Below are 26,491 nucleotides of genomic sequence, written 5' to 3' on the forward strand. Positions count from 1 at the left end.
TTTAATGAGATGTAAACTGGTGTCAGTTCAGGAAATGCTCCAACCTCATCACCTGTGAGATAGTCAACCATTCCTACCCCAGGATGTGAACCCTTGATGATATAACCCCTTTCCTTAGCCCCAATCTCACTAGGTTTTAGAATGGCATTTAAAAAAACTCACCTTGTTTGCCAAGATGAGGAAGCATGGGTGTTGTATTCTGTACAGCTGTTTTTATTTCCCTCAAGTCACACACACACACACACACACACGCGCGCGGCACTCCTTGACCATCCTTTTTTAACCGCTCCGTAGTTTGCACCTTGCTAATCCTAAACCAATAGCACTAAAGTCTGTGGAGGCCCCAGCCCTTTGATAGTCCCAACCATCCTGAGGCTGCATCTCTAGCCTCCTGAGATTGTCCAGGGAGCTACAGACGGCCACACTGTGGTTTTACAGGATCACCTCTAACATTCAAGGGTTAAGACTAGATGAACTTTTCAACTTGATCATTCTCTAGGGTCAGCTCAGGCCCTTAAAGCTGGAAAAGAATTTAAGAGACTACCTAACTCAACCATTTCACTTTACAGAGGAGGAAACAGGCCTAAAGGAGGGGAAGTGACCATTCCCCTCATTCTCCTGAAGGCTCCCTGTTAAATCCAGGATGGGTGCGATTGTTAAGGTTGGAGCGAGCCCACATGTGTTTACTATAGGAGATTATGGGTGAAAAAACACTTTTTCAACCTTTCAAGTATACGGTCAAATGTCAGTTATGATTGCTATTAGTACAAATACTATGACCATTCCTGCTACTGCTACTTCAGCAACCCCCAGATCAATGAGGCAGAAAACTGCAGAAACACCGTTCTGTACAAAACCTGAAATATTTTACTTTTTTAAACTTTGATCTAAGTTTACTTAGATTCCATGGACTTGATACAAGAGCATTTGATATGAATCAGTAAATAAAACACTGTAATAGCCACAATAAACTTTGTTAGAAATGTACATGTTGCGGAAAAAAAATAATTAAAAAAAAAAATAGCTTGATGCCTGGATTAGATTAATATAAATGCTGGACAAGAACAGTGTCAAAGGAAGCTTTAAAAACACCTGTTTTGATTAAGTCTGGGGCCTCATTAGACTAACTCTTCTATCCTCCCAGTCTTCCTAGCCCATGTCCCACTCGAACAGGATGTGGGTTAGTTAATAAGGCCTCAGTTGTTTCCTGTAGCTGTTTTCTCATGGACATTTCATCCAGGTAATGGGTATATAAACAAAGCTCATAAGAAATATACAAATATAAAAAGCTACAAACATTAATAAATTACATCATCACAAAACACAGAAACACTTCACAAGGTGCTAGTAAAATAACTGTATCCCCCCTCCCCTCGTCATACAAGAATGAAAACAAAGAGCTGGTATTAAAGTTGAAGAATCATCTTCAAAATGTGTCTTAAATAGATTTCTTTTTGTACTATTTGATTCTGTATAAGACTGCACCAACGTGACTTGTTTTTCAGGCAATACCTAATTCCCAAAGTAAAAAAAAAAAGAAAAGAAAAGAAAAAAACCGAAAAACAAAAACAAAAACAAAAAAAAGAAAAAAACTTTAAAGAATCAAACAAAAATAACAACAGTTTATCATACTGGGCAAAAAACTCGTATAAATGTTAATGAAGTATTCTATAGAAAGGAATTTCTAAAGATACTTTTACTCTTATAAAAAGAAGTTATTTCAAAAAGCTATTTACAAGCTACATTCTATGAAAAATATGCCTTAGGAAAACACATCTAAAATTAAAAGATGGGATTGCCTGAGAAACAAATTCCACCCCACCCCCCTCAGTGTTTATGTGCAGACAAGCCGCTTAATGGAAGATAAAAGCACTCTACACCAAACGCTAAGAGTTAAAAAGACAAAAGTATCCAGTCAAATTGTCACTCAGCCCAATGTCAGACCAAACTGGACCTGACCGGCCCAACTGGACCAGGTCGGGCCACCAGACCCTCTCTGGCCTGCACGTGCAGCCCCTCCTCAGGCTTCCTAGAGCTGAAGCCCCCTGCTACGGTAAGTGCTTTGAATGAATCAACCTCTGCAGTGGGGAGGAGTGGCCAGTGAGGAGGAGTGGCTGGAGGGGCCATCTCTGGGCTGCCAGCCACACCCACAGAGCCCGGGGAGGCTCACCTGAGGGTTCCTCCCCAGCTTGTCCTTGTACCTTGCATGGCCTCAGTTTCTAGGGAGCTTGTCTTCCAAGCTCAGGAGAACTCCAAGCCTTAGGTAAGAACCTATGCTCCTCGGGGATCCCCACCCCCGTACCCACATACCCCCTTCACCATTTGCCCAGCCCAGTCTCCATCCCGAAGCTACAGCTGGGCTGAGTACCACCAGCGCACCAAGGGCCTCCCCAGAGCCCCCAACCCTGTCCCCATGCCTGTGCATAAACAGACATTGCTCTGGACTCCAAGGTGGTCTCCTAATTCCAAGTGCTCCTGTGCAGTTAATACCCTTCGCTCCTCCCTCCTAACAGGGAAGAAAAGAACTTAACTCAGAAATCAAGTTGAGTGCTTTCGGCATTTGTCTGAAAATGACTTGGGGAGAAAAAAAAAGAACGGAGCGTCCCTTCTCTCTTTTTCTGTTTGTGTGTGTGTGTGTGTGTGTGTGTGTGTGTGTGTGTGTGTTTTTTCTTTTGTTAACCTCTGGCAAGCACCAGAATTTTACCAACTCCGACCTCTTTTCATGCTCCCGTACCCAGATGCCTCTGGCGTTGGTCCACACTTCCTTTTTCAAAGGGAGTGTGCCCCAGACTGATGAGCATCTCTTCAAGCAAAAACAACCTTGCACTTGGGAACAAGTTCAAGGGATACTCTCCTAAGACTGGAATGGTCCTCAAATTCTTGGGTTAACTTTTTGCGAAATGGTCACTCTCAGCAACTTGAGAACGGACGTCTATATTAAAAAATATTTATAGCAGTGCTCTGTACACTCTGACTGCTGAAAGTTAAAAACAACTATTTTGAGTGGTGACAAAAAGTTAACTGGGGTCCTCCCTAGGATGAAGCGCAATACTACGGCAGTCCTCCAAGAGTTGAAGATTTAGTGTTGGCTCAGGAAGAAGTCCTGGGCTGGGGAGAAAAGTCCTGGCTTCTCCAATATTAAAGGAGGAGCTTCCCATTCCGGTGTATTTTCAAAATCTTCCCCAGCCTCTGTTTGGCTGTCGCCATGCCTTTTTTCGTGCGTTTTCCTGGGGAAAGAAAAAGATGCAATAAAGATGGTCAGCCTGTCCCACGTTTCAGGACCACGGAGCCAACCGAGTTGCTGTCTGGAAGGCTCTCCTGAAAAAGCCACCTTCCAAGAGGGAGGTTAGAGATGGAATTCTGCTTGTCCACATAAGGGCCAGGCCTGCCTGTTGCTTCATGGGTACCCTGGACAGAGGCACTCTGGATGTTCAAATGCACTTACAGCCCACTCTCCATTGTCCAGAGGCACTGATGCCCAGCTTTGGATTTGAGTTTAGCTTTGGAATGGGCTTTTGTCATTGAATTTGGGTACGGCCTTCTGCAGTTCAGGAATTTCACAACACTACAGAGAAGCAGAGATACGGTCGGTGTTAAATAAGGACTTCAATTAAGCAAAGTAGGAGATAATGTCGACAAGAGTTCTAAAGCAAGATCTGCCAGGATAAGGGCCCAAGGTGATAGTCGATACCCCAGCAATGATCAAGAGTTCATTATACTGTTTTAGCCAGCAATGGGCAACAGCAGCCAGAGATCACCATGTAGGAAGAAGAGGGGTTAGAAGAGGCTTGGGGGAGATATGTCAGGGCTACAGGAGACCCAGAGCAGGACGAGTGCTCCCAGGGCCAGAGTCAAGGCTACCACAGGAGACCTGATAAAGATGAGGAGATCCCCTTCAGGCTGCAAAGGCTGAAAAGGAATATGGGTTCATAGATCTACATTTAAAAATGAGAAAACCGTGATCCAGAGAACTCCAGAGGCTTGTTCAGCATCACAGTGATCATAAACGGGCACCCAAGCCCTCTGATGCCAAATCCAGCCCCCCTTTTGACTGTCTGCCAATTGATTGAATGATTGGAGACGCACAGGATCACAGGTTCAGAGCTGTTAGAGACAACAGAGGTCACATCCAAAGCTCTGATTTTATAGATGAGGAAACTGAAGCCCAAAGACACTAAGAGACTTGCCTGGGGCCACAGAATCCCCCAGAAGTGGGATTCCCATGCAGTCTTCCAGACTGCAAATCTAGTGCACTAAACACTACATCATTGCCTCGGGCCAAGTCTGACAGGGCCTGGGGCAAATCACTTCACTTCAGGGCCTTTATCCTGATGGGTAAGATGAGAGGGGGGACCAGATGATCTCTGGGGGGTCTTCTGTGCTGCAACTGTCAGAGACTCGGGAAGTGCCTGGAGGTGTGTGGCCCCAGCAGAGTGCAGCTGGCTGCTCAATATTCAGCAGGAGCACAGGCGCCTCAGAAATCAGCCCCGGCCACAAGTCAGGGCTTCGTGGATTGACTGTTGACTGCCTAGACTTCAGAAAGTGAGAGTAGCTGTTATACTTTCAGTAGCGCCCCACTCCATGGTCTTGACAATGATACCAGAGAGGCTGACCATTTCCTTCTCTCTTGGGTCCCTATTACACAGATGAGGAACTGAGGCAATTAGAGGTTAGGTGACTTAGGAAGTGTCTAAGGCCGGATTTAAACTCAGATTTTCCTGACCCCAGGCCTGGTGTTCTATTCATTACACCACCCAGCTTATCTTAATAATGCAATTAAACTTAAAAGGGTGTTGTACACATTTTTTTTTAAATGGTGAGTGAGTTGTTAAACATTTACCAGCATACCGCAGTCTGAGATCCATCTGGGCGCGTGGATTTTTACTACAGATGAATATTCCATCTTTAATATCAATCCCTGAGGGCTTTCTGACAGGCTAGGCCCAGTGGTGCCTGTGATGGGCTGTCTCCCTAGTATACCTTCACCTCTGGGTACACTCCTTACTTTGTATGTCTCCTGTGGCCTGTCTCAACAGGGGGACTTCCATAAAGAGGGCTGGCTCCATGGCACCGGATGAATTTAGCCTTAGGCGCTGCTGGCCTGGCAGCAGTCCATCTAAGACAACCTACCCACCCGGGGCACCTGAAAAAACAACAAAGGAAATAATCCCCTTGGCTCCCCCTTTCTCTCCTCCCAGCAAGCCAAGCAAAAAAGGCAGCAGCTGAGAAGGACTCTCAGAGAAAGCTGCAGGTGCCGTTTGTTTATGCTGTGGCTTGCCAAGTCAACTGAGAGTAAACAACCCCACTGGCTGAAGAGTGAGAGGGCACCCTCGGCCTTTCCTGACTTTGCAGTCAAGTCCAGAGACTCCCTCCACACACAGGTCCACTAGTCTGAATGTCCCTTGGGCCCTGTACACCTCCCCCTCTCCCCCATTTTTTAAGTGGATCCAGGCTTGTTTCTAAATAGGCCAACAGAGAGTACTATCTGTTCTCATGATCATCATTAAAGAGCATTTAGCGTGGAGGTACTCCTCCACTGCCCCGAGGAATGTAGGCGCAAAAACTCAGCGCTGGCAGGAACTTTAGAAGGCATCCAGTCTAACCCCCTCAATTTTACAGATTGCCAAAAGGAGAGGAATGATCACCTCAGATCACTTGAATGCTTGGTAATCAAAGCCACAGTGCCTAACATGCAGTAAACAATATACGCTCACAGATACAATGATGGAATTCAGGGCTGGCTAACAGGCAAATCCTTTATGTCTTAACCCTTTGGGCTAAAATGTGTTTGCCTGTTCTCCTGTTTTCCTGACATTGCACCCCCTATATTGAGGGTGGGGGTAGGGGTGGGGAACAGCTGAGGATACAGTAGGTTCTCAGAGGCTTCAGTGAGCCTTGTTTAGATCTGGAGGGGAAACATAAAGCCAATGCAGCAAGGTAAGGACTGTGGGGATAGAATGTCACATATTTTCTCAGAGATTTTCTCAAATTAAGTACCTACTACATGCTGGGCATTGTGCTAGGCACTGGGTCACTGTATTGATGGTTTTGGCTTAATTTTTTTTTTTGCAGCCAGGAAAGGTTTATTTATCAAGAAGTTTATGGGATGGTGTATGTCCAAAAATGATTGATATAAAAACAAAAGGTATCAATACAACTTTTTTTTTTAACATAAAGCCACTGAATGTTAGGGCTGAAAGCAACCTTTCATGTCAAATGGTCCCTTACTCTAGAGGTAAGGAAATGAGAAGGTGAAGGAGCTTGGGTCAGATGCGAACTGAACCCCAAATGGCCCGGAAGCTAAGGGCAGGGGTATTTTTTAAAATCAAATCCCTCTTCTGAGCTACTTATCATTTACCTCTTTCTCCCAAAAGCATCAGAAATTAGCAGAGCCTTCTCTAAGCCTCCTCCTCTCCTGTCCTCCACTTTCCCCATTCTGCCACCTTATTCTCTCACCTTTCCTAATGTCTATTCTCATTGAAGTTTTACCCTTACAAAGGTCCTGGGTGAAAACCAGCATAAAATGGTTGGAGGATGAGGACAGCTGGTCAGAAGCCTGAGGCATTGTGCTTTCTGCCACTTTGATGCATGGTGTTTAAAAAGTCCAAGCTCCAAGTACTATGATTTGGGCTACAAATAAAAAAATTCCCAAATCAACTCTGCAAGCATTTGTTACACACCTACTGGAAGCAGAGCATTTTGCTCAGCACCAAGGAGATATTTTTGGACGAGACATAGTCTCTGCTCTCATGGAGTTTAATTTAGAATCCCACCTCTAACCCTGAACAAAGTCACGTAACTGTTCTCAGCCTCAGTTTCCTCATCTGTAAAATAGAACCCACCTCACAAAGTTGTTTTGAGGACCAGTAAGATAACATATGCAAAGTACTTCGCAAACCTTGAAGTGCTTTGTAATTTAGCAATTAGAAGACTTTCCAGATTCCCCCAGCTGGAAACACTCTCCTACCCTACCAGTCTTAGTTATTTACTTATCTTATCTCTCCCCCAGCTAGAATATCAGTTCCTTAAGGGAAAGGATATCATGCCCTATTCCCATATATCTCCTTCTAGCATCTCCAACAGTGTCCTGCACTGTTAGGTATTTAAAAATAAATGAATTTGTTGTGTGAATGAACAAACATTGAAATTCCTACTTCAGGTCAAGTACAAAATCCTTGACAATATGAAATCCTTCAATAGCAAACAAATATAAATATCAGCTCCTAAATGGGGAACATGGCAGGGGAAAGAAAAAGGTCCCAAGTAGGATGCTGAGTTAACCAGACATGGTGAGCTGGAAGCTTTTCCCTTGAGGTAGAAACCAAGAGCATCTCTTTCCACACCATGGGCTCCCGAAGCTGATGAGACAAAGCCTGATGGATCTTGATTCAGTTCTCTCCTCCCCCCTCTTCTCTTGCCCCCGGGGTATTGCCCTTTGGCCCACTTCAGGATCTGAAGCCAGAATGGTGGCTTTGCTGAAGACAATTGAAAACCTCAGGAGAAACCTGGTCAAGCTGCTCCATCATCTACTATCTACAGCCCTAATTGTGGCAGCTATGTAGAGAAAGCTCAGCTGCTGGAGCAGAAGCATATTTCGGGCAGGGGTTAGCACTGGACCACCTAAGGAAACTGACTTGTTCTCTAGTACAGAAAAAAAGGGAATAAGTCACAAGGGAAATGGCCTGCCCTAAGAGGGCACAGACTGCAGCGCCAAGCTCCCCATCGTCTCTAGGAAATCTACTCTGTTACCTGTGTAGAGATACAGAGAAAGAAACCCCTCAAGGTAGCAGCAGCCCATAAGAGACCGTACCTTTGGCAGCTGCATTATTCTGGGATGATGAGGACGGCCTCCTCTGGGTGAGGAAGACTCCAGGTGCCATGGGCTGGGAGCCTCGAGTGACTTGAGCCCCGCCAAAGGTGCTAGCTCCTGCGGTATACTCATGGTCAGTGAGGCTGCTGCTATGGGACTCCAGCTTGGGCTCAGGTGAGCTGCTTTCCTGGGAGACCTTATTAGTGTTGTTCGGTGACAATTTCTTTTTGGTATTTTTCTTCTTTCTGCCCTTTTGCTCCTCCTTTGAAGAAAGCACACGGTCATTGTAACCCACTCCCCGGGCCAAGTGAAAAGAAGTTCCACTCCCCCAGTGATGTGTAACACAGTAAGGCTAAAGTCGTCCTGAAGAGGGTGGCTTGTTGATGGGGAATAGGACCAGCAGTACTAGGATAGGACCCTTGGGACTCAGTAGAGAGACCACTCTACTTGGCAATGATGGGACAATTATCAAGGCTTCCTATGCATTGTGGTTCCAGCCTTGGGACACAGAGTGTCAGTATTGAAAAATGACCCTGAAACTGAAATTTAGACATTGTGGAGATGATGCTGGGAATGAACAGTGGGAATGGATTGCTTGAATTGATGAGTGAATTCAAAGTGGGAAGAGACCCTGTTCTTTCCCCCCCCCAGATTTGAAGAAGCCAAGCATTTCTCTCTCATTTGCCACTAGGCTATTTCATCTTCAAAGGGAGGGGAGACTTCCGCTTTGGGGGAAATAATAAATAGACCCATTCCAGCCAATCTCCCATCACAGGACTTGATCATGTTCACATAAATAACGAGTATCAGAGTCAGGAGTCAAACCCAAATCTTCAAATTCTAAATCTAGCATATCTGTGTGTGTGTGTGTGTGTGTGTGTGTGTGTGTGTGTGTGTGTGTGTGTGTGTGTGTGTGTGTGTGCATTTCCCCCACTACTCCACCTAAAATCCAGGCTCTCCAGCTTGAAGTGGCTGTACTTCATTTCAGGTCAAGAAGACCAATGACTCTTGAAATACCAGTAGTCATAAGATGAGACCTTCGACAGTATTCACTGTTGGGATCCAACAGCTCCCTTCTTCTGTCCTATCTCTTTTCTTGTTGAGGTGACTAACAGAAACCCATTGCAACTCTAGGGGTACAGAAGGCTGGATCAAACCTTGGTCAAAAAGTGTGGCTATGAAGAGTTGGGTTTCTGGTCATTCCATGGATCTCAAAATCCACCAGGAAATGACAGTAACAGGATGCAGTGACTGAGAGAGCCAGAAGGCAAGCTCCTTGCTGAGCACAGCCCAAGTTCTCTCTCAAACTGTAAACTGTAAACCAGACATCACCAGTGGCCATTCAAAATGACTCGAGTAATGATATCCAAGTGCTTCCTTATGAGAGATGACATGTTTGCAGTTGGGGTCCTGAAAGATTGCTCCATCTTTCATACACGGCAGTAAACAATTGCCCAAACATATTGACATTTTGCCTAACACGTCCCTGCTTCAGAAAGTCCCTTACTTTCCATTTCCTAATAGAGTGAAGCCAAGCACCATCTGAGTCTACAGTGAATAGTCCATGGGCTTTAGCCACCTTTAGCAGCACATCTACACCGTAGTGGTGGGAGGAGGGAGAGGAGGAATTGCCAAACCCTTCATGAGTGCTAAGTCATATCACTCCCACCAACACACACACACATGCGCGTGCACGTACGTGCGCGCACGCGCACACACACACACACACACACACACACACACACACACACACACACACACACACACACACACACACACACACACCCTATCTCAGGATGGCCCTGGTCAGGGCAGCGACTCAAATACCTCACCTGTTGGGAGAGTTTGGCTGCGGCCGCTGCCAACCCAGTCTCAATGGAAGCCACCCTCGTCCCTTCTCGAACCGGTCTATCTTGCCGAGGCACTGAAGGCCCAACCCTTGCTAAAGAGAAAAGAATTTGTCAATGTCCCAGCTATTCACTGGGTCCCAAGCGGGTTAAGCCCACACTGCAGAGAACAGAGCAGGAAATCCCCCATCCCCTCTGTGCTTTGGCATCCCCATGCCCAAATGCTTTCACAGAGGAGAGCTCTGACATCCTTAATGCGAAAACGATGTAGCTCCATAGCCATAAAACTAATTGATAGAGTAGCTCCTGGCCTTCAAATCCTTGTTCATGCCTCAGTCTCAGTGGTCTCCCTCCGCTATCCAAAAAGGAGAAGCCCATTCCCCCATCCCCACTGCAATCAGTTCTCGCTTAACAGATATCTGTCCTTGCCCCCACCTGAGCCCCCTATTCTTAGCTCAAAACGTGTCAAGAAAGATCAGACAGGACAGCCCATGCAGCCACCCCACAGACCAAAGCCGAGGCTGCCACACAGGCTAAGAGCCCTAGTTAAGGGTGAATTTCCATCCCAATCCCCGTCAGAAAGGCCAGTTGGGTAAAGCTGTTCCAAATGAACTCTGGGAAAGTGGACAGACAGGAAAGAAGATGGGGGTGAAGGAAAAGAAAAAAAAATAAGTCAAGCATCCCATTTCTAATGACTCAGGAGGCCAAATGTCCAAGGTTACCTGTCGGGCTATATGGAGCATCATCTGAGCTTTTTCTCTTTTTCGATCGAGACTTGAATATAGGATTATCTTCATCTGACTCCAGGGAGGGGTAGACTAAATGAAAGCAAAAGAAACAAAACCTCAGTGGAAACCTGCACATCCTTCCCTGCCAGGAGCAAGGCCTAGCCCTCCCAGGGCTGGCTGGAGAGCACCTCTCTCTAGAGCTAAGGGCTTGTGCTCTGGGCCAGTTTCCTCCCTTGGGAACTCGGGAATGAAGGTCCAACCTTCCCGGAGTCATGGCAGGCAACCAGATAGCATTACATAAATATGAATTATGTTCCCAGCAGCATAGTACAGTAGTACGTCATTTATTTATGCCATCCCCATTTACATATTCCCACAATGTGTGTGTATATCCATATCCTTCTTTCCTAGAGCCATTTCTTTTCCAATTCCATGTGGGGCTAACGCACTGAGTTCTCATCACCATTGGCACTGATTTCTCGGAAATGCTCGGTAACCACCCCTATTTACTGTGAGATGAGGACTGCCAATTGTTTTTAAACCCACACGAATGCTTAGCAACTTCTTTAGTGATGAGTGCTTGACACTTCCACTAAGGAGGGGACTATCTGTCCAATGAGGAGGTTCCATTGGTCACAGAAGAAGAGGTTAGTTCTTAAAATTAATAGCTCATTAAAAATGTACTCACACATTTCTAAAGCACTGACACTTGTTTCACTTGCTTCTGACAACATCACCCCATCAGCAATTTAGAGAAGGTAATATCCTCATTTCAGTCAGCCAGTCAATAAATATGTATTAAGCTCCAATTATGTGCCAGGCACTATACTAGGGACTGGTGATACCAAAAAAAAAAAAAAGGCAAAAGACAGGCCCTGCCCTCAAAGAGCTCACAATCTATTGAGGGAGACGACAAGCAAATAGTACAAGCAAGCTGTACCCAGGAAAAATAGGAAATAATTTTTAAAAAGAAGGCACTAGAATTAAAAAGGGGTTGAGAAAGGTTTCCGCTAGAAAATGAGATTTTAGTTGGCACTTAACGGAAGCCAGTAGGCGGAGAGCACTCCAGGCATGAGGGAAGGCCAGAAAAAATGACCAGAGCTGAAAGATGGAGCGTCTTGTTCATGGGACAGCCAAGACACCAGCGTCATTGGATGGAAGAATATAATACGTCATGGAGCAAGGTGTAAGAAGACTGGAAAGGTAGGAGGGGGCTAGGTTATAAAGGGCTTTGAATGCCAGACAGCCGTATTTGATCCTGGAGGCAACAGAAGGCCACCAGAGTTAACTGAGTAGCAGGGTGACAAGATCAGACTTGTGTTTTCAGAAAATCCCTTTAGTGGCTGAATGGAGGATGAGCTGGAGTGGGGAGAAACTTGAGGCAGGCAGATCCACCACCTATTACAGTAACCCAGGTGTGAGGTGATGAGGGCTTGCATCGCTGTTGTGGCCGTGCCAAAGGAGAAAAGGAGGAGTATTTGAGAGATGCTGTAAAGATATTAGGCAACAGCACACTGGATATGGGAGGTGAGAAACAGTGAGAAGTCCAGGATGACTCCTGGGTTGCCAAGTCTCTTAAGGCAGAAGGAAACAGAGGCATAGAATTCAAGCAATGTGTCTAAGGTGTCATAGATAGTTAGTGACAGACCTTTGACTAGAATCTGTGTTGCCTAACTCCTGGTCCTTGACTTTATTTCACAGTCTCCCCATTCTCTTTCCAGGCTATAAGCAAGTTTACAACCATGACTGCATCCTTGAAGGTAGGTGTTCTTTTCTGTGTGTTTGCCATCCCTCGCAGCCTATAGCATTGTTAGTGCTTAATAAATGCACGTCTGCTGAATGGCTTAGACAGATAACCTGTAAGGGTCCTTCCAAGTTTACATAAGCCTCTCTTTCTGCCTCTAGCTCTCTCATGAGAAACCATAGGTCAACATGTTCCCTTTTTGTCTCATTGTAATGTCTTAGAAGAAAACCTATCCATGAAGAAAAGAGCCTTCAAAGGAGGGTCCCAAAAAGACTGAAGGAGGGGATGGAAGCGTCACTGTCACGGTCTAATGTTCTAAGAGTCACTGGCAGATGCACTGCTAGAACAAAGAAGGTAAATCAATTGTGGTCTGTTAAGCACAGGCAGGCTGGCCATATTTCAGATATGCTGTCGTGGACACTACGTTTCAAGCACAGGTTGCATCTGATGGCCAATAAGGGCTCTTCCAACTCTGAAATTCTGTGGTCCTCTGAGTGCCCAGGGGGGAAAGAGCAAGGACAGATGCCTGCGCTTTCAGGAAACTACACGGAGGGGAGTAGAAGCTATGGGCTCAGCGCCCCCCCCCACTCATGGCCCAGTGGAAACCCAAGTTCTTGTGTCTTTTTCAAAGGCCCTAGCCCCGGTCTACTTGATACATCTTGAAAAATGTGCAATTCATTTTGTTTTCAGTTTCTGTCAAACCAATAATATGGTCCTAGAGCAACTGAACCCAAATCTGCTGACCACCTGGGCAATAAATCCAGCCTTTGTTAACCAAGCCTGCACACAGGAAAGGAAGAGCATTAAAATCGGTGGTATAAATATGCCATTAACATGAATTTCTATGACTAAAGCCCACCCTGATCCATTTCCAAAGTGTCATCTGCAAAGCTGGTCTCTGTGTAATGCTTTCAGGAGAGTTTTAATGTAATTAGCTGGTCTGATGGGCCTACAGGTGCTGTAATTGCCAAGTCGCCACAAACTCTCCAAAAAATCATCTCTGGAATATACACAGTTTCTAAAATGGAAACATGTCTTGTTTGCATTAACCTTCAGAGGATTCTAATTTTCACATTAACGTATTTCTATGCAGCAAGCAGTGAAATCAGATATTAACTCCAGACGGTCACGATGTATTTCGAGCATGGGGTGGCCGGCAGCCATAATCTGGGACGTGGGGTTTTTATTACATGGCTCAGGAATGTATACTGTGCTCTGGAGCAAAAGGTGAATGCCCCTCACTCGCTCCCCTTCCTCCCCTTAGGAGCCTGACCTGTCTTTATGCTGCCTGAAGGGGCCCTCAGGTGTTTAACAGAGATTGCCGGAGGGGGTGGGAAAGAAGCAGGTCTCTGGTTGGGGTATGAACAGAGGAGCCGGGGATCTCCCAGCTCTCTTTGACAGTGCTCTGGGCCCCACCGGCTCCAGTGGTGAGGCCAAAATCCTCCGGCACAGCACGGTTATTAATGTTGTTACTAACTCAGAAACGCCCTTTGTCAAACACAGGCCCACTGAGGGTCTGTGTGCTGATTGTTGGCACTGAACCGTTTGCATGTTGACTCCCCCAGGAAAAGCTTTGTACCCTAGAGTTTAGCACAGTACCTGGCACAAAGCGAGTACTTAATGTTTTACTGACTGACTAATAGGTGCTTGTTGCTCGGTCCATCGGGAATGAAAGCCCCAGACTCTTCACAATGGGCAGGTTGCTTCTCCCTCTAGGACTCAATTTTTCTCACTTGTAAAATGAGATATCGGGACTAGATGGCCTTTAAGGGACATTCCAGCTTCAGAGTCAAACACTCTGTGCTCTAGTGGACTAGAGCACAGAACTGATACCACAGAGGGGCAGCCATGTGGCACAGTGAATAGAGCACCAGGTCTGGAGTCAGGAAGATCTGAGTTCAAATCTAGCCTCAGACAGAGCTGTGTGACCCTGGGAAAGTCACTTAACTTTTTTGGGGGGAGGGGGGAGCAATTGGGGTTAAGTGACTTGCCCAGGGTCACACAGCTAGTAAGTGCCAAGTGTTTGGTCTGAGGCCAGATTTGAACTCAGGTACTCCTGACTTCAGGGCCGGTGCTCTATCCACTGTGCCACCTAGCTGCCCGTCACTTAACTTTTTAGTGCCTCAGTTAGAGGTAGATAAGAATGCCATCTACTTCACAGGATTGTTGAGGATCAAATGAGACAGTCCGTGTAAAGTGCTTTGCAAACCTTATGTAAATGGAGAATCGGCCCAAAAGGCAGGAAGACCTGGGTTCAGACTCCACCTCTGATGCCCACTGGCTGTGTGACCCTAGCCAGATGACTTCCCCTCTAAGCGCCCTGTGCAGCTCTCTAAGATTCTAAGCTCTGAATTGGGAGAGGGAGCTCCCCACGCCAGTCCAGACCAAGTAATAGCTAATCATCATGGTATCTCATAGGCTTGTAAGGAAGATGCTTTGTAACACTTAAAAGCGATGGAGAAATATTATTCTGTGAACTGGTCACAGGAATCCTAGCATTCCAGAGATTATCCCAGCCCAACTCTCTCACCTACAAAAGGAGGAGACAGAGGAAAGGACCCTGGACTTGGCATTAGAAAGGCCTAGGTTCAGATCCTGGGTTCAAATGACTACCAATGTGACCCTGTGGAATTCATCCCACCAGTCTGTGCTTCAGTTTCCTTATCCCTTTCTGCTCCAAATCTACGATACTCTAATCTCTCAGGCTACTTCCAGTTCAAGATCCTATAATTTCCTACACTAAGGATCCTAGAAGTTTAGAGATGATAGATTTAGAATTGGAAGAAGCCAACTAGTCTGACCACTCCCCCAACCCACCACCATTTTACAGAAGAGGAAACTGAGGCCCAGGAAAGTCAAGTGACTTGCCTAAGTCACACAGGCAGTAACAGGGCAAGATTAAAGTCCAGGACTCTTGACCCAGTGCACCCCAGTCATCCCAGGGTCCTGGTGAATCGCTGATGAATTTAAGGAAGAGGAGAGAGCTCTTGAGCCCCACTGGCTCTGTGGGGGGCCAAGCCCACTCTTCTCCCTTAGCGAGCAGCCCAGTGACCACTCCCCTTGAGGTACACACTACCTCGGAGGAACAGCACGCCAGAGAAGCAAAGGCGTGTCGGAGGGGGCACGACGCAGGCGAATGAAGCCGGGGAAGGAGAAGACCTGGGGACTCATCCCAGACCTGCCTCCACCCAGCACAGCCTAGGTGATCTCTGAGATCCCCTCCTGGCCCTAACAATCTATGATTGAAAACCTCCCTAAGGTAGGTGTGTGGTGGGTCCACAGGACAGCCCAGAACTAGAATCCTTCCCTAAGAAAATGCGTGTAAAAACTGACATTTCCCTGGGAGGGACCAGCAACTCTCCCCTGCCTAGTGAAGAGTCTCGGTGAGGGCTTCAGCTTCGGCTCCTGCTCTTCTGTTCCTTTAGCTCAGGGCTGAGGAAGGAGGAGCAGGACTGAGGCGGGCTCCAAATCCAGGACTTTGACCCTGCCCTCCTCCTGAGCCTCCCCCCCAAGACCACAAGGGCCTAGGCGCAGTGGGAGCAAATAAAAGGCACCCCTTGCATCTCCTACCTCCAACCCTAGGTTAAGAGGGCCGCCGACCAGGGCGCAGGGGAAGGCAGAGGAAGAGAAGCTACTCACCATAGTCGGAGTCTTTGAAGCAGGCGTCCAGGTGGTCCTGATCCTCCTCGTAGTCCTCAATGTCAAGGCTGTTCTTTGTGCTTTTCTTCAGGAGCCGCTTGCTGGCACTCTTGCTGCCCCCTCCCCCGTTCTTCTTCGAGTTCTGGGCCGAGATGGAATTGCTCTTTGCTTGGCTGGTGCCCCACGCCGTCTGCAGGCAGGAGTCCGAAGACTGGAGGTTTGCCATGGACAACATTCCCTGAATAGCTTCCTGTGTGCTGGGGGAGGCAGGTGGCTGACTGAGGGGGGGCACAGGAAGAGATAAGGCACTCTCAGCTAATTGCAAAAATAATATTGCAAAAATAAATAGCCCCTTGGGTACCCCAGGCGGGCCGGCGGCTGGCGGGCAGCAGCCGTCGGGGCGGCAGGCAGACAGGAGAAGGCCTGAGGCTTGGATTCCTGGTGACAAGACTGGTGTACCCTACATGAAATCAGTGGTTTGCAATTATGAAATCAAAGGCTCAGTGCTACAAATTAGAAAGCCTCAAATGCTTTAGTTTCATGATTAATCCCCTCCCCTACCTCTCATGACATCATACCCCCCCCCAGGCTCAGGAGGCCAGACAGCCAGGCAAGAGCCACCCCCAAACTTCTGTGAAGGCAAGAGTGTTGGGCCTCACAAAGGGACAGCCTGGAGCCCAACAAAGTTGGCAGCTAAGAGAGAAACAAAGGAGGGAGGAAGAGACAGAGACAGAGAGCAACAAACGGGGACGGAGGCAGGCACATGAGGAGAAAGAGTCTTGGAGAGATGAATTTAGAGAGTAATAGAGAAGGAAAGAGAAATATGGGGAGACAGAGAAAGAAAGGAGGGAGGGAAGGGGGGAGAGAGAGAGAAAGAAACATGGAAAAAATATGAGAAGACCTAGTCCAACCAATACCTAAACAAGAATCCCCTCTCCAAGACGCCCCTGACAAATAGTAAGAGTCCCCACCTGAAGGTTTTCAGTGAGGAGCCACCCACTCCCTCCTGAGGGAGCCCATCCCAGTTTGGGTGGCTCTAAATGTTTACGAGTTTTTCTTGACATCAAGCTTAAATCTGCCCATTTTCAATTTCTACCCATGACTCCTGGTCCTGCCCTCTGTGGCCAGGTAGAACAAAGCTAATCTCACTTCCACTTAAGAAAGCAATACAAAGAGTAAGAAAGACAGACAGACAGACTTTCTGAGATGAAGTGAGACAAAGGGGCAAAGGGGCCCCTCCTCTGTCTTTGTCAGTGTGGGCTCCTGCTCGACCCTAATGGAAAGATCAGGGATTAAACACTTGTCATGGGTAAGGGGAAGAAAATAACCTACAGGTGCCAGGAACTGTACAAAGTACTTTACAAATACCATCTCATTGTCTCATGCCTCTAGCAACAGACAATCTCTAGCTTGGCTGAGAGGAGGAAAGGAGGAAGCAATCTTGTTTTCCCTCTTTGGCCCAAGCAGATTTGTAGCTTTCCCTCTGGGAAGCCCAGATGTTCCCACCATACCCAAAGGCATTAGGCTTCCTCACTGACCCCACCCAAGGAGAGCCTTGGCCAAGGCCAGACCAACATAACCTACTTACATCTGAGAAATGTACAATCCCTCACCTCCTTCACTGCCTCTGGACAGCCTTGGCAACCCCCCTTATCTCATATCCATCACAGCTCTGGGAAATCTTCCTAGAGGCAGCTGCCCCAGGCAGTGTCTAGGTCAAAACCGACGGCAGACAGACAAGTTGCCAGCTCCAGCTCTGCAGGCTTGTGGAGAGAGAATCCCCTTGCTCACAGAGCTGCTCCCAGGCACAACACTCTCGGGGGTCCTCGGCAGAAAACAGATTTCTGCAGGAGTTCCAGAGTTTTGTGGATGTCATAATGCCACTATCTCAAGACAAGATTTAAGAGACCAGGCTCCTTGAGGTCAGAGGTCTTCATCTCTGCCTCTCTGGTAGAGTGTAAGTCAAGGTCTTGAATGAAACAGGCTTTCCCTAACTGCTTTTTTGATTAGAAAGACTTTCTTTCCCAAAGAACTAAACTTTTCAAATCTTCCCCTCAGTGAACTGCAGCATTTGCGTTGTCTCAGACTTGGCCTCTAAGAATACGAAGAAATTCAATGCTTGGGGAGGGCCCAAATTTAGCTGGCTTCCCAAGTCTGCTCCTGAGAGGCTGGCCCTGGAAGGATGCAAGCTACAGGACTCTTCATGGACTACCGTCCTATTCTGGCCTTTTCCTGAAGGTTCCCTGCCCCAATACAGAACTGGAGATTAGAAGCTTGACACAATCTTCTTTTCACGATTCCATCCTAATGCAAATCCTCCCCAGAGAGCTTCTTTCTGACTCCCTAAAACTTGGTCCTTCAACATCTCACCCAAAACAAGGGAGTAAGCAAAGTGGTTTGTTCCCCTTAACTAAGTAATTGGTAGCTAATACAGTCAAATCTCCACCAACCTGGGACTGATTATCCATTTTGTGGATTTTTGAGTGGTCACTCATGGCCATCCTCCATGCTTAGAATGCATTCCCTCCTCCGTTCTACCTCCTGCAAGGGCTCAGCTCTCTGGTGCCACCTTCTCTTACCACCCCTAAACCCAGCTACCAGTGGTCTCTACTGCCTCAAGTTAGGAAATATCTGACCCTATCACTGCCAACCCTTTAAAATGGTGACCTTATGTTTCCCATGTCTCTGTTCTTGGTGCCAAGCCAGATTTAAGTATTCCAAGAACCCTCTTCAAATTGTATAAGTTCAACAACAACAATAAATAACATTTATATGATAATTTCCCATTCATAAAGTTAGAAATACTTTTTCTCAAATTTGCCATGGTGCGCCTCTATGATGCCCACTAAGCATGTCTAGTTATGCCCTCACACACCAAACAGAACAAGTCTCTTTCCCATGAAATCTCTCTCTTTTTTTTTTTTTAAGGCAATTGGGGTTAAGTGACTCGCCCAAGGTCACACAGCTAGTAAGTGTCAAGTGTTTGGTATGAGGACAAATTTGAACTCAGGTCCTCCTGCCTTCAGGGCCGGTGCTCTATCCACTGCGCCACCTAGCGGCCCCAAAAGCTCTTAAAGTCACTGAATACAGCAGAGATGTTATTATCCTCTCAGTTCTCTTGCCGCCTTCTGGTAAGAGCACTGGATTTGAAGTCAGAAGGCGTTGGTTTGAGTCATTCCTGCTACTTAGTGTCTGGCAAGCGACATCATCTCTACAAGCGTCCATTTCCTCATCTGTAAAATGAGGGGGTGGGCTAGGTTACCTCCGAGGCATCTTCCAGTTCTGTATTCTATGGTTTCGCAATCTGGTCATCCAAAGGATTTGATCTTTGCAACGCAGTGAAGGAATTATTGCCCCCATTTTACAGAGAAGGAAACTGAGTCTCCAAGGTCACTGGCCCATAGTCAAACTGGAGAGAGCAAAAAGAATCAGGAATCCAACCTGGGTCACAATTTAACACATTTTAGAACTCAGAAAGACCCTAGATCACTAGGAGAATATGTTCTGGTAGCTGGCTTAGTGGGGACAGGAATGAGAAAGGCATTCAATGTTCTTTTGCTCAGCCCATCTTTTATAACATCCCTGCCAAGTGATCATCCAGCCTGGGCTTGAAACACTCCAGGGATGGGAAAGTCACTCCCTCCTAAACCACTCCTGCCAGACAGCTCTAGGAAGAAGGTTTTCTTTATGTCAAACAGAAATCTACCTCTGAAACATACACCCACCGGTGTACGCCCTGGCTCCGCCCTTATAGGCCAAACAGAACAATCCTATGCCCACTTTCATCTGAAAGCTCTTAATTCAACTGAAAAGGGCCACCATGCTAACATACAAAAATTCTTTCCTATGTATCTTCCGCATCCCCCCTGCTAGTAGAAAGAATTCCCCCTGAGCACATGGATTGTTTTATTTTTGCATTTGTATCTCCATAATGGCTTGAACATAGTCAGCACATAATAATGGAGTGAAACAGAATTATTAAAAATCTTCACTTCTTTATTTCTCTTCTCTTTCTGTTTTAATGACTTGTGCTTCTACTCCCCAATACTTCAATGGAGGCTCAACCCAGTCTAGCCTGAGCTGTGTTAGTAGCCCCTGAACAAGGGAGAAGATGGAAAGTCTTTGCTAAAACCATATTTGGGGACTATCTGTGGAGTTTAGTTCTCTGAGCTGATCCCCGTCCAAAATAACTACTTGGAGAGAGTTGATTGCATGCAACATTTTCTAGACTTATTCGTTAACATTGCCCAATACCAACTTTAGCCACTATTGAATTGTTTCAGCATCTAATGGTGGTAAGAATTTGCATCATAAGTGTATGGTATAGACGTCAGTCATAGGCACATGTATGTTTGAGGATAAAAACCAATCCATGCTAGCAGCTGGTGAATCAATGAGCAGGACACAGACGCTTAGTGAGGAAAATAATACTTTAATCCTCCAATTATCATACCAAAATCCTTAACTTATTTCCCCCCGAGTGATAAACACAGAGCAAATCATCTAGAAGAAATTAACATATTTTACCCCATTTTCTTCAACTCTTTTCCCAAACAGTGAATCCTCAAAACAGTGGAAATGGACCATCAAAAACTGACCCTACACACCAAATAGGAGCATTAGGAGAGGAACTGCCTAGGGCAAACCAGGCCCTAGCAAATAAAGGGATAGAAGCTGATCAAACCCAAGTCAAACCACAGTAAGAGCGAGAGCAAGGCTGTGTGTGTGTGTGTGTGTGTGTGTGTGTGTGTGTGTGTGTGTGTGTGTGTGTGTGTGTCCATCCACGTGCATGCATGTGTGTAAAACCGTTTTAAAGAGACTGAATGCAAAGTGTTTCTCATTAGGGTATTTATCTACAGATCAGCCTCCCTTCATTTCTGGCCCTGTGCTCTCAAATGTACATAATATAGAACATGAAACAGGAAACCATCATTAGGCGTTTGAAAGCTGCTGTGACTTATTACAGGGTCCATAAATGACTTCTTTCCTTTTCTGCTTGTGTCTTTACTTTCTCTTGGTTAAGACTGTGAACAAGACTTTTTTTTTATTAACTCCAGTGTACTGGTTCCAAAGAGGACCTCCCAGGCTCTGCCCCTCAGCTCGAATGGAAACAGCAGGGTAAGCTGGGCTCCCTTGCCCCCCAACACTTCTGAGCCACTGCTGTCTGGGTTTCTAGAGACCCTCTGATACATGAGAAAGCTCAGCAAGAGGAAGAAAGTGCCACATCCCTCAGTTAGGTACCTAGCCCCAAAGGCTCTCTGCTACCGAGGTCCATTGCTGTTCAGGGGACTTGTGGGATTTTATGAGAAGCCAGAGTTCCCAGGACTGCTGGGGGCTTAAGCTCTCTGATGTGCTATTGGCTGGGTGGTAGACATCTTCAGCATCCTAAGGATGCAGAACCATGAGAACTGCTAGCACCCACGGGGAGGCTTGATCTGGAAGGTACATGACCATTTAATGGAGAAGTGTGACCAATGCAAAATTCATAAGCTAAGAGTGCTGACATGGGATGTCACGGTGCACAGAGAGCCTGCACTGTGCCCCTGGTACAAGGAAAGTGAAACTATTGTGACCAGTGGTTGGAGGAGGGAACTTTTACAAGGAGATAGCTTGGTGTAGGGAAGAGCCCACGAGGTCAAGAGCCAGAGACACAATCCACCTATGTCACTAACTAGCTGTGTTGTGTGAAACCCTGAGCTTCCCCTCTCTAGGACTTGGTTTGAGCCTCTGAAAATAAGAGTTGAATTCAATAGCCTTGGAAGCCTCTCTTCCAGCTTTAGCAATTCCATGTTCTATGATCTTTTGGTTCTAATAATCTGTGCTTTGTGATTCTTGTTCCCAACTTGAAAATTCCATGTTCCAATCCTCCTTCCAGCTCAGACAGTCTCTCTACGGTCCCCCCCAAGTCCTAACATTCTGTGTTCCAAGGTCCCTTCCAGCCAACTTTGACAGTCTACATTCTCAGGACCCTTCTAATTTTTAACTTTCCATGTCCTTCTAGCTCCAGCAGCCCAGGTCCTCCCAACTCCTGACATCTGATGTTCCTGACAGCTCATATTTTATGACTCCAAGTTACAATAGCAAAACTCCAAATTCACCATAAACATAACTACAGAGCATTACCATGTAATGACATGTGTAATGTCCAAGATAAAGATTTCAAGTTTGTTCGCTTTGTGGGTTTTTTGTTAAGCAAACAAAACAGAAAGGGAAATGCAGGATACCTAGCAGAAAACCTTTCCCACATCTGTCGTCCAAAACCCCATAAAGAGCTCGGGTCCTGTTTCTTTCCCATTAGAATAAAGCATGTCATGGCTGTCTGTGAAGAGAATCCTGCATACAAAATAGTAATTTATGAAATAAAATACAGTCATTTGATTTAGCAAGAGCTATTTCCAATCAAGACCTTAGCCCACACCACCAGAACCCCAGTGTTTATTTAAGAACAAGGACTGATATGGCCGATTCCTGCCGAACTGCCAACCACACGCGGGGCTGGATTTCAGGCCACACTCTTACTGATGCTTCAGCTTTGATTTCAGAAACCACAGAGGCTCAGAAGGCTGAGATGGGGATTGGACAGAATGGGGAGGCAAGGCCTTGGAGTCTCTGGTGCCTTTGCACGAAAGCCCGGCTTTTATTCATTTCTGACTTACAAGTGCCCACACCCTCGACCCACCTGGGGCAAATGGCTTAACCAGACTTCATCTAAGCCAGGCCACCCACTCTTCCAACTGTACCCTACTGCCTTTTCCAAGGGTCAAGAATCTGAACGATATGAAAGTTGGGTCCTTAAGGAAGTGGCCCTCCTGAACTGACTGTCACAGGGTGGAAATGAGTGTCAGCCCTCCATCCTTCTGGGTGTGCTCTGGGCCTCACTTTCATCATCTGTAAAATGAGATGATGGGAAGAGATGACCTCTAAGGTCCCTTCTGACTCTAAACGTCTGATTCTATGATCTCAGGGCCTGGTGCTCACATGCAAAATCAGCTCCTACTTAGTTCCAGTGTAGTCAAAGAATGAGAGTGAGGGGGTCAATCGAGCCCAGAAAAGTACCTGGAATCATACACAGAGGACCCTATTCACTCAAGGACAATATTCAAACACGATGAAGTTCACTTGGCACATATAGTGTCCTGGAAGTGACTGAATGTTTCCTGGGGGATTCAGAAGGGGCCCTGAGAAGGGGGCCGTGTCTGAAAGGTCTTTGCAATGACTGCCCAAAAAAGGACTACAGAAAAGTCTCCCAGTTATACAAGTTTTCTGCTTATTGCATTCTGGAAAAATGAGATACTGCTGTGAGACAGTATGACATAGTACAAAGAGCACTGCAACTGGACTGAGGGTTCTTGGATTCAAACCCTAGCCCTGCTAATGACCCACTTGGCTTTGGACAAGCCTTCTCTGGGCCTTGATCTTTTTCATCTATAAAATGATGGGGTTGGAATAGATGCAATCTAAGGTCTCCCCAAACTCTGATGCTCTTATCACGTTAAGGGATAAGCCCACTCTAACCAGAGTGGTCCAGATATCTGCAAACATCACCATGCACATCTGTACTACACTGGGCAGGCTCTCCCTCACTGCCCATTCAATACAGCCAGGTCTCTGATTCAACAAGGTGCTGCCAGACCTTCTATGCCCACCTTCCTCCTGGCCAGATGCCCTCAGGGTCAGGAATTAGCCCCGACTCTCAAGGTAGCAGACGCAAAGTTCCACACCCATAAAACTCCAGGGATTCAGCCTACTAAAATGTCAATGAGTGGAATGTGGGGCACAGAGGAGGGTCTTCTTTTGTTGCCTTCCCATCTTTGGTTGGAGTTTTTTGATGATGTCCTATAGGGAGGAGCTCACTGGGGAGCCCATGAGGGCTGGCTGACGGTTAGAGGCTTTTGGTAGCTGTGAGTCTATTGCAAAAGCTGCTTCCATTTGGTTTCAAGTTTAACTGTATAAGTTCTCAAGTTATGCAAAGATCTGGGAGCATGGCTTCATTAGATTAAAGGAAGATACAATTTCCCTAGGAGTTGTTTCCTATCTGCAGCCATCTACACTTTGAAAAACACAGCTCAGGCTATGATGGCTCCCAACTTCTGAAGGCAAGGCCCCTGGGACACAGGCTCTCCCATGTCCAACACATGCATATCAGACATTCTCACCCCAACGATTTTCAAGACTACAAACTTTCTATGTCAATTCTCCCTCAACCTTTTATCTTCTTGGAACTGAAGGCAATGCCCACACCTCCAACCCTTTTTCTACTTCTCCATTCAGAGATGCTGATGTACTAGCAGTGCCCTAGGAATGAGGGAAGCTGTATCAAACTTCCACTCTCCCCACCTTGGCTCCTTCCTAAAGAAGCACACAAGATAAGGCTCACTACCCAAATCTCTCCAGAAGTGGTTATAGTAAGGAAGTAGAAACGGAGTTGATGCCCACTGTTTGGGGATGGCTAATCAAATCTTGGTACATGAACGTAAAGAAATAGTACACACACAAAAATGGCGAAAATGTAGAATGCAGAGAAGCAAGACTTCTACTAACTGATGCAAAGCTAAGCTAGCAGAATCAAGAAAACGATATATGCAATGACAATAAGGTAAAGGACAAAGAAGAAAAGTAAACTGAACAATGTAATCACAATGAAAAATCTCAGCCCCAAAGCAAAGATGAGAAGATGCAGAGGCTGTGGACTATAGGAGTCAAACATCAAATGTGCTGTCAGACTCAGCCGACATGTTTGGTTTTGCTGAAGTACTTTTTTTTTGGTACCTTCTATTTTATTCTCTTATGAGGGATGACTAGGTAGGGGAGGGGGAGGAAGAATATTTGAAATTAAAGATGATACAAAAATTTTAAAAAACCTATGAATAAAATTTTTTAAAGTGAGGCATCCCATGTATTATTGTGGTATGAAAATATGGACCCACTTTGTCATCATCCCCCAGAGCATGACACCTTCCACTGGCTAGGGCTCCTCCCTCCCAGACATGCAGGTAGTTTGCAGGTAGATAGAAGTGACTTGCCCAATTACAGACATGTTGTATTTAGTGACACACACTGACAACACTGGGCTGTTGGAAGGCTTCCCAGTGTCCCAGGTCAGGATTGCTGAGAAGAGCCTACCTGTTGGTGTTATACTCCAAGCCTCCAACTTCTTTGCTGGCCTGCAAAAGATCCAGAATTCCTGCTGAACTCCCACTTTCCTTCTTTACTTTGGAATTGCGGCCTGGCTTGGCTTCCGTATCAATATGGAGAGAATCCTCATCTGATGAATCATCACTCTGTTGAGACAAGGCAAAAACCACAGGTGAGTCAAAGTGAACAAAAGATCTGTGGTGCTGAGTAACAGCCATCTGCTGGGGGATGGATTTTTATAACATAATAAATATATAATGTCATAAATTTATAAATTCCCCTTTGGTGGGGGGAAATGGCCAGTTAAAGAAACTTTAGCTGTCACAGCCTGCAGTGAGCTCTGAAAATAATATATGTATGGTGAGATCCAAACCTGGGTGCCTGGGCCCCATTCATGTACCTGGGGAAACCAGAAGGCATGTGGTCAAAGCGTCAGAGCCCTAGCAAGCTCCCCTCTCCTTCTAGCCAGCTTTCAGAAAGGATCACTGCCCTCCAGACCCAATGCCAACAAGCTTGTTTCTCTCTTTCTTAGGAATCTTACCTAGGTCAGAAGGGAACTGTCCTTGGGTGAGCACTGTCAGAAGGGGAAAGAAGGGAGGAAGACTCAATGTCCTTAGAATGAAAGGGGAGAAGCTACTGTTACATGCGAAGGGGTTGATCTAAGTGATTTCTTCCAGCTCTAAATTCTAGGAGCCTTTGCACACTAACAGCTCTTTGCCCTCCGTCCTGCTGGTAACGATGGCCAACACAAGCTACTATGGAGCACACCTAGCTGCCCACCCAGCAAGCCTTGCCTTCATTCCCATTTCTGAGCAGAACCGACTGGACACTGGGGAGCAGTCACCGGATCTAATAACGCAGCAAAAGAGCATTACGAATCTGCAGAAAACTGTCCACATGGCCAATAAGGATGGAAGAGCACAATGGGCAGAGAAAGCAGTTTTCCCTTCAGAATAGTGGCAAATGACCATTCGTTTTGGGATGGGTCAGCTACAGATAAAGTGCAATACATGGCATAATGTTCAATAAATATTCAGTACAGACCAATGACTGTTGGTTGTAGTTGATATCACAGAGAACACAAAGATTAATAGTTAGCATGAAAATAATAGCTAGCATGTACACAGAACATTAAGACTTGCAAAAAACTTTGCAAATATTATAAATCACTACTACAAATATTACAAAAATCATCATTTTATCCTCCCCCCTAAACAACCTTGGGATGTAGGTGCTATTATTATCCTCATTCTTTACAAGAGGAAACTGAGGCAGACAGCAGTTAAGTGACTTGCCCAGGAGCTAGTGAGTGTCTAAGAGGATGTGAATTTAGGTCTTCCTGTGCCCAGGTCCAACACTCTATCCACTGCACCCCCTAGATGCCTAGATTAGGAAGACACGGAACATGCACTCAAGCCAACGGTCTGGTAGGAAATAGAAGTAATGTGCCCCAAGCACTATTTGAATACATCCACAATTTGTAATTCCCTTTGTGTGGATCCTCATTCTATAAATGAATGCAGATAGAGATTCCACCCTGACTTAGGAGATAAATGGTCTTCAATGTCACAATGACTAAAAGAATTCG

At 46.2% G+C, this 26,491-nt stretch overlaps 1 protein-coding gene across 1 annotated transcript in view; it reads right to left on the reverse strand.

Moving 5' to 3' along the window:
• Positions 1-844: 844 nt before the first annotated feature.
• The window catches only part of PHF2 (PHD finger protein 2), a 197,331-nt gene continuing 171,684 nt past the window's right edge, over positions 845-26,491 (reverse strand). The window contains exons 17-22 of the mRNA XM_020981266.2: positions 24,892-25,049; positions 15,769-16,046; positions 10,380-10,475; positions 9,643-9,752; positions 7,811-8,072; positions 845-3,227 (exon numbers count right to left, since the gene is read on the reverse strand). Of these exons, the coding sequence (XP_020836925.1) occupies positions 3,139-3,227; positions 7,811-8,072; positions 9,643-9,752; positions 10,380-10,475; positions 15,769-16,046; positions 24,892-25,049 (993 nt within the window). The 3' untranslated portion in view covers positions 845-3,138. The remainder of the gene's footprint in view (positions 3,228-7,810; positions 8,073-9,642; positions 9,753-10,379; positions 10,476-15,768; positions 16,047-24,891; positions 25,050-26,491) is intronic.

This window comes from Phascolarctos cinereus, unplaced genomic scaffold (genome assembly GCF_003287225.1).
Source record: "Phascolarctos cinereus isolate Bilbo 61053 unplaced genomic scaffold, phaCin_HiC Scaffold_4;HRSCAF=312, whole genome shotgun sequence".
NCBI classification, from domain to species: Eukaryota; Metazoa; Chordata; class Mammalia; order Diprotodontia; family Phascolarctidae; genus Phascolarctos; species Phascolarctos cinereus.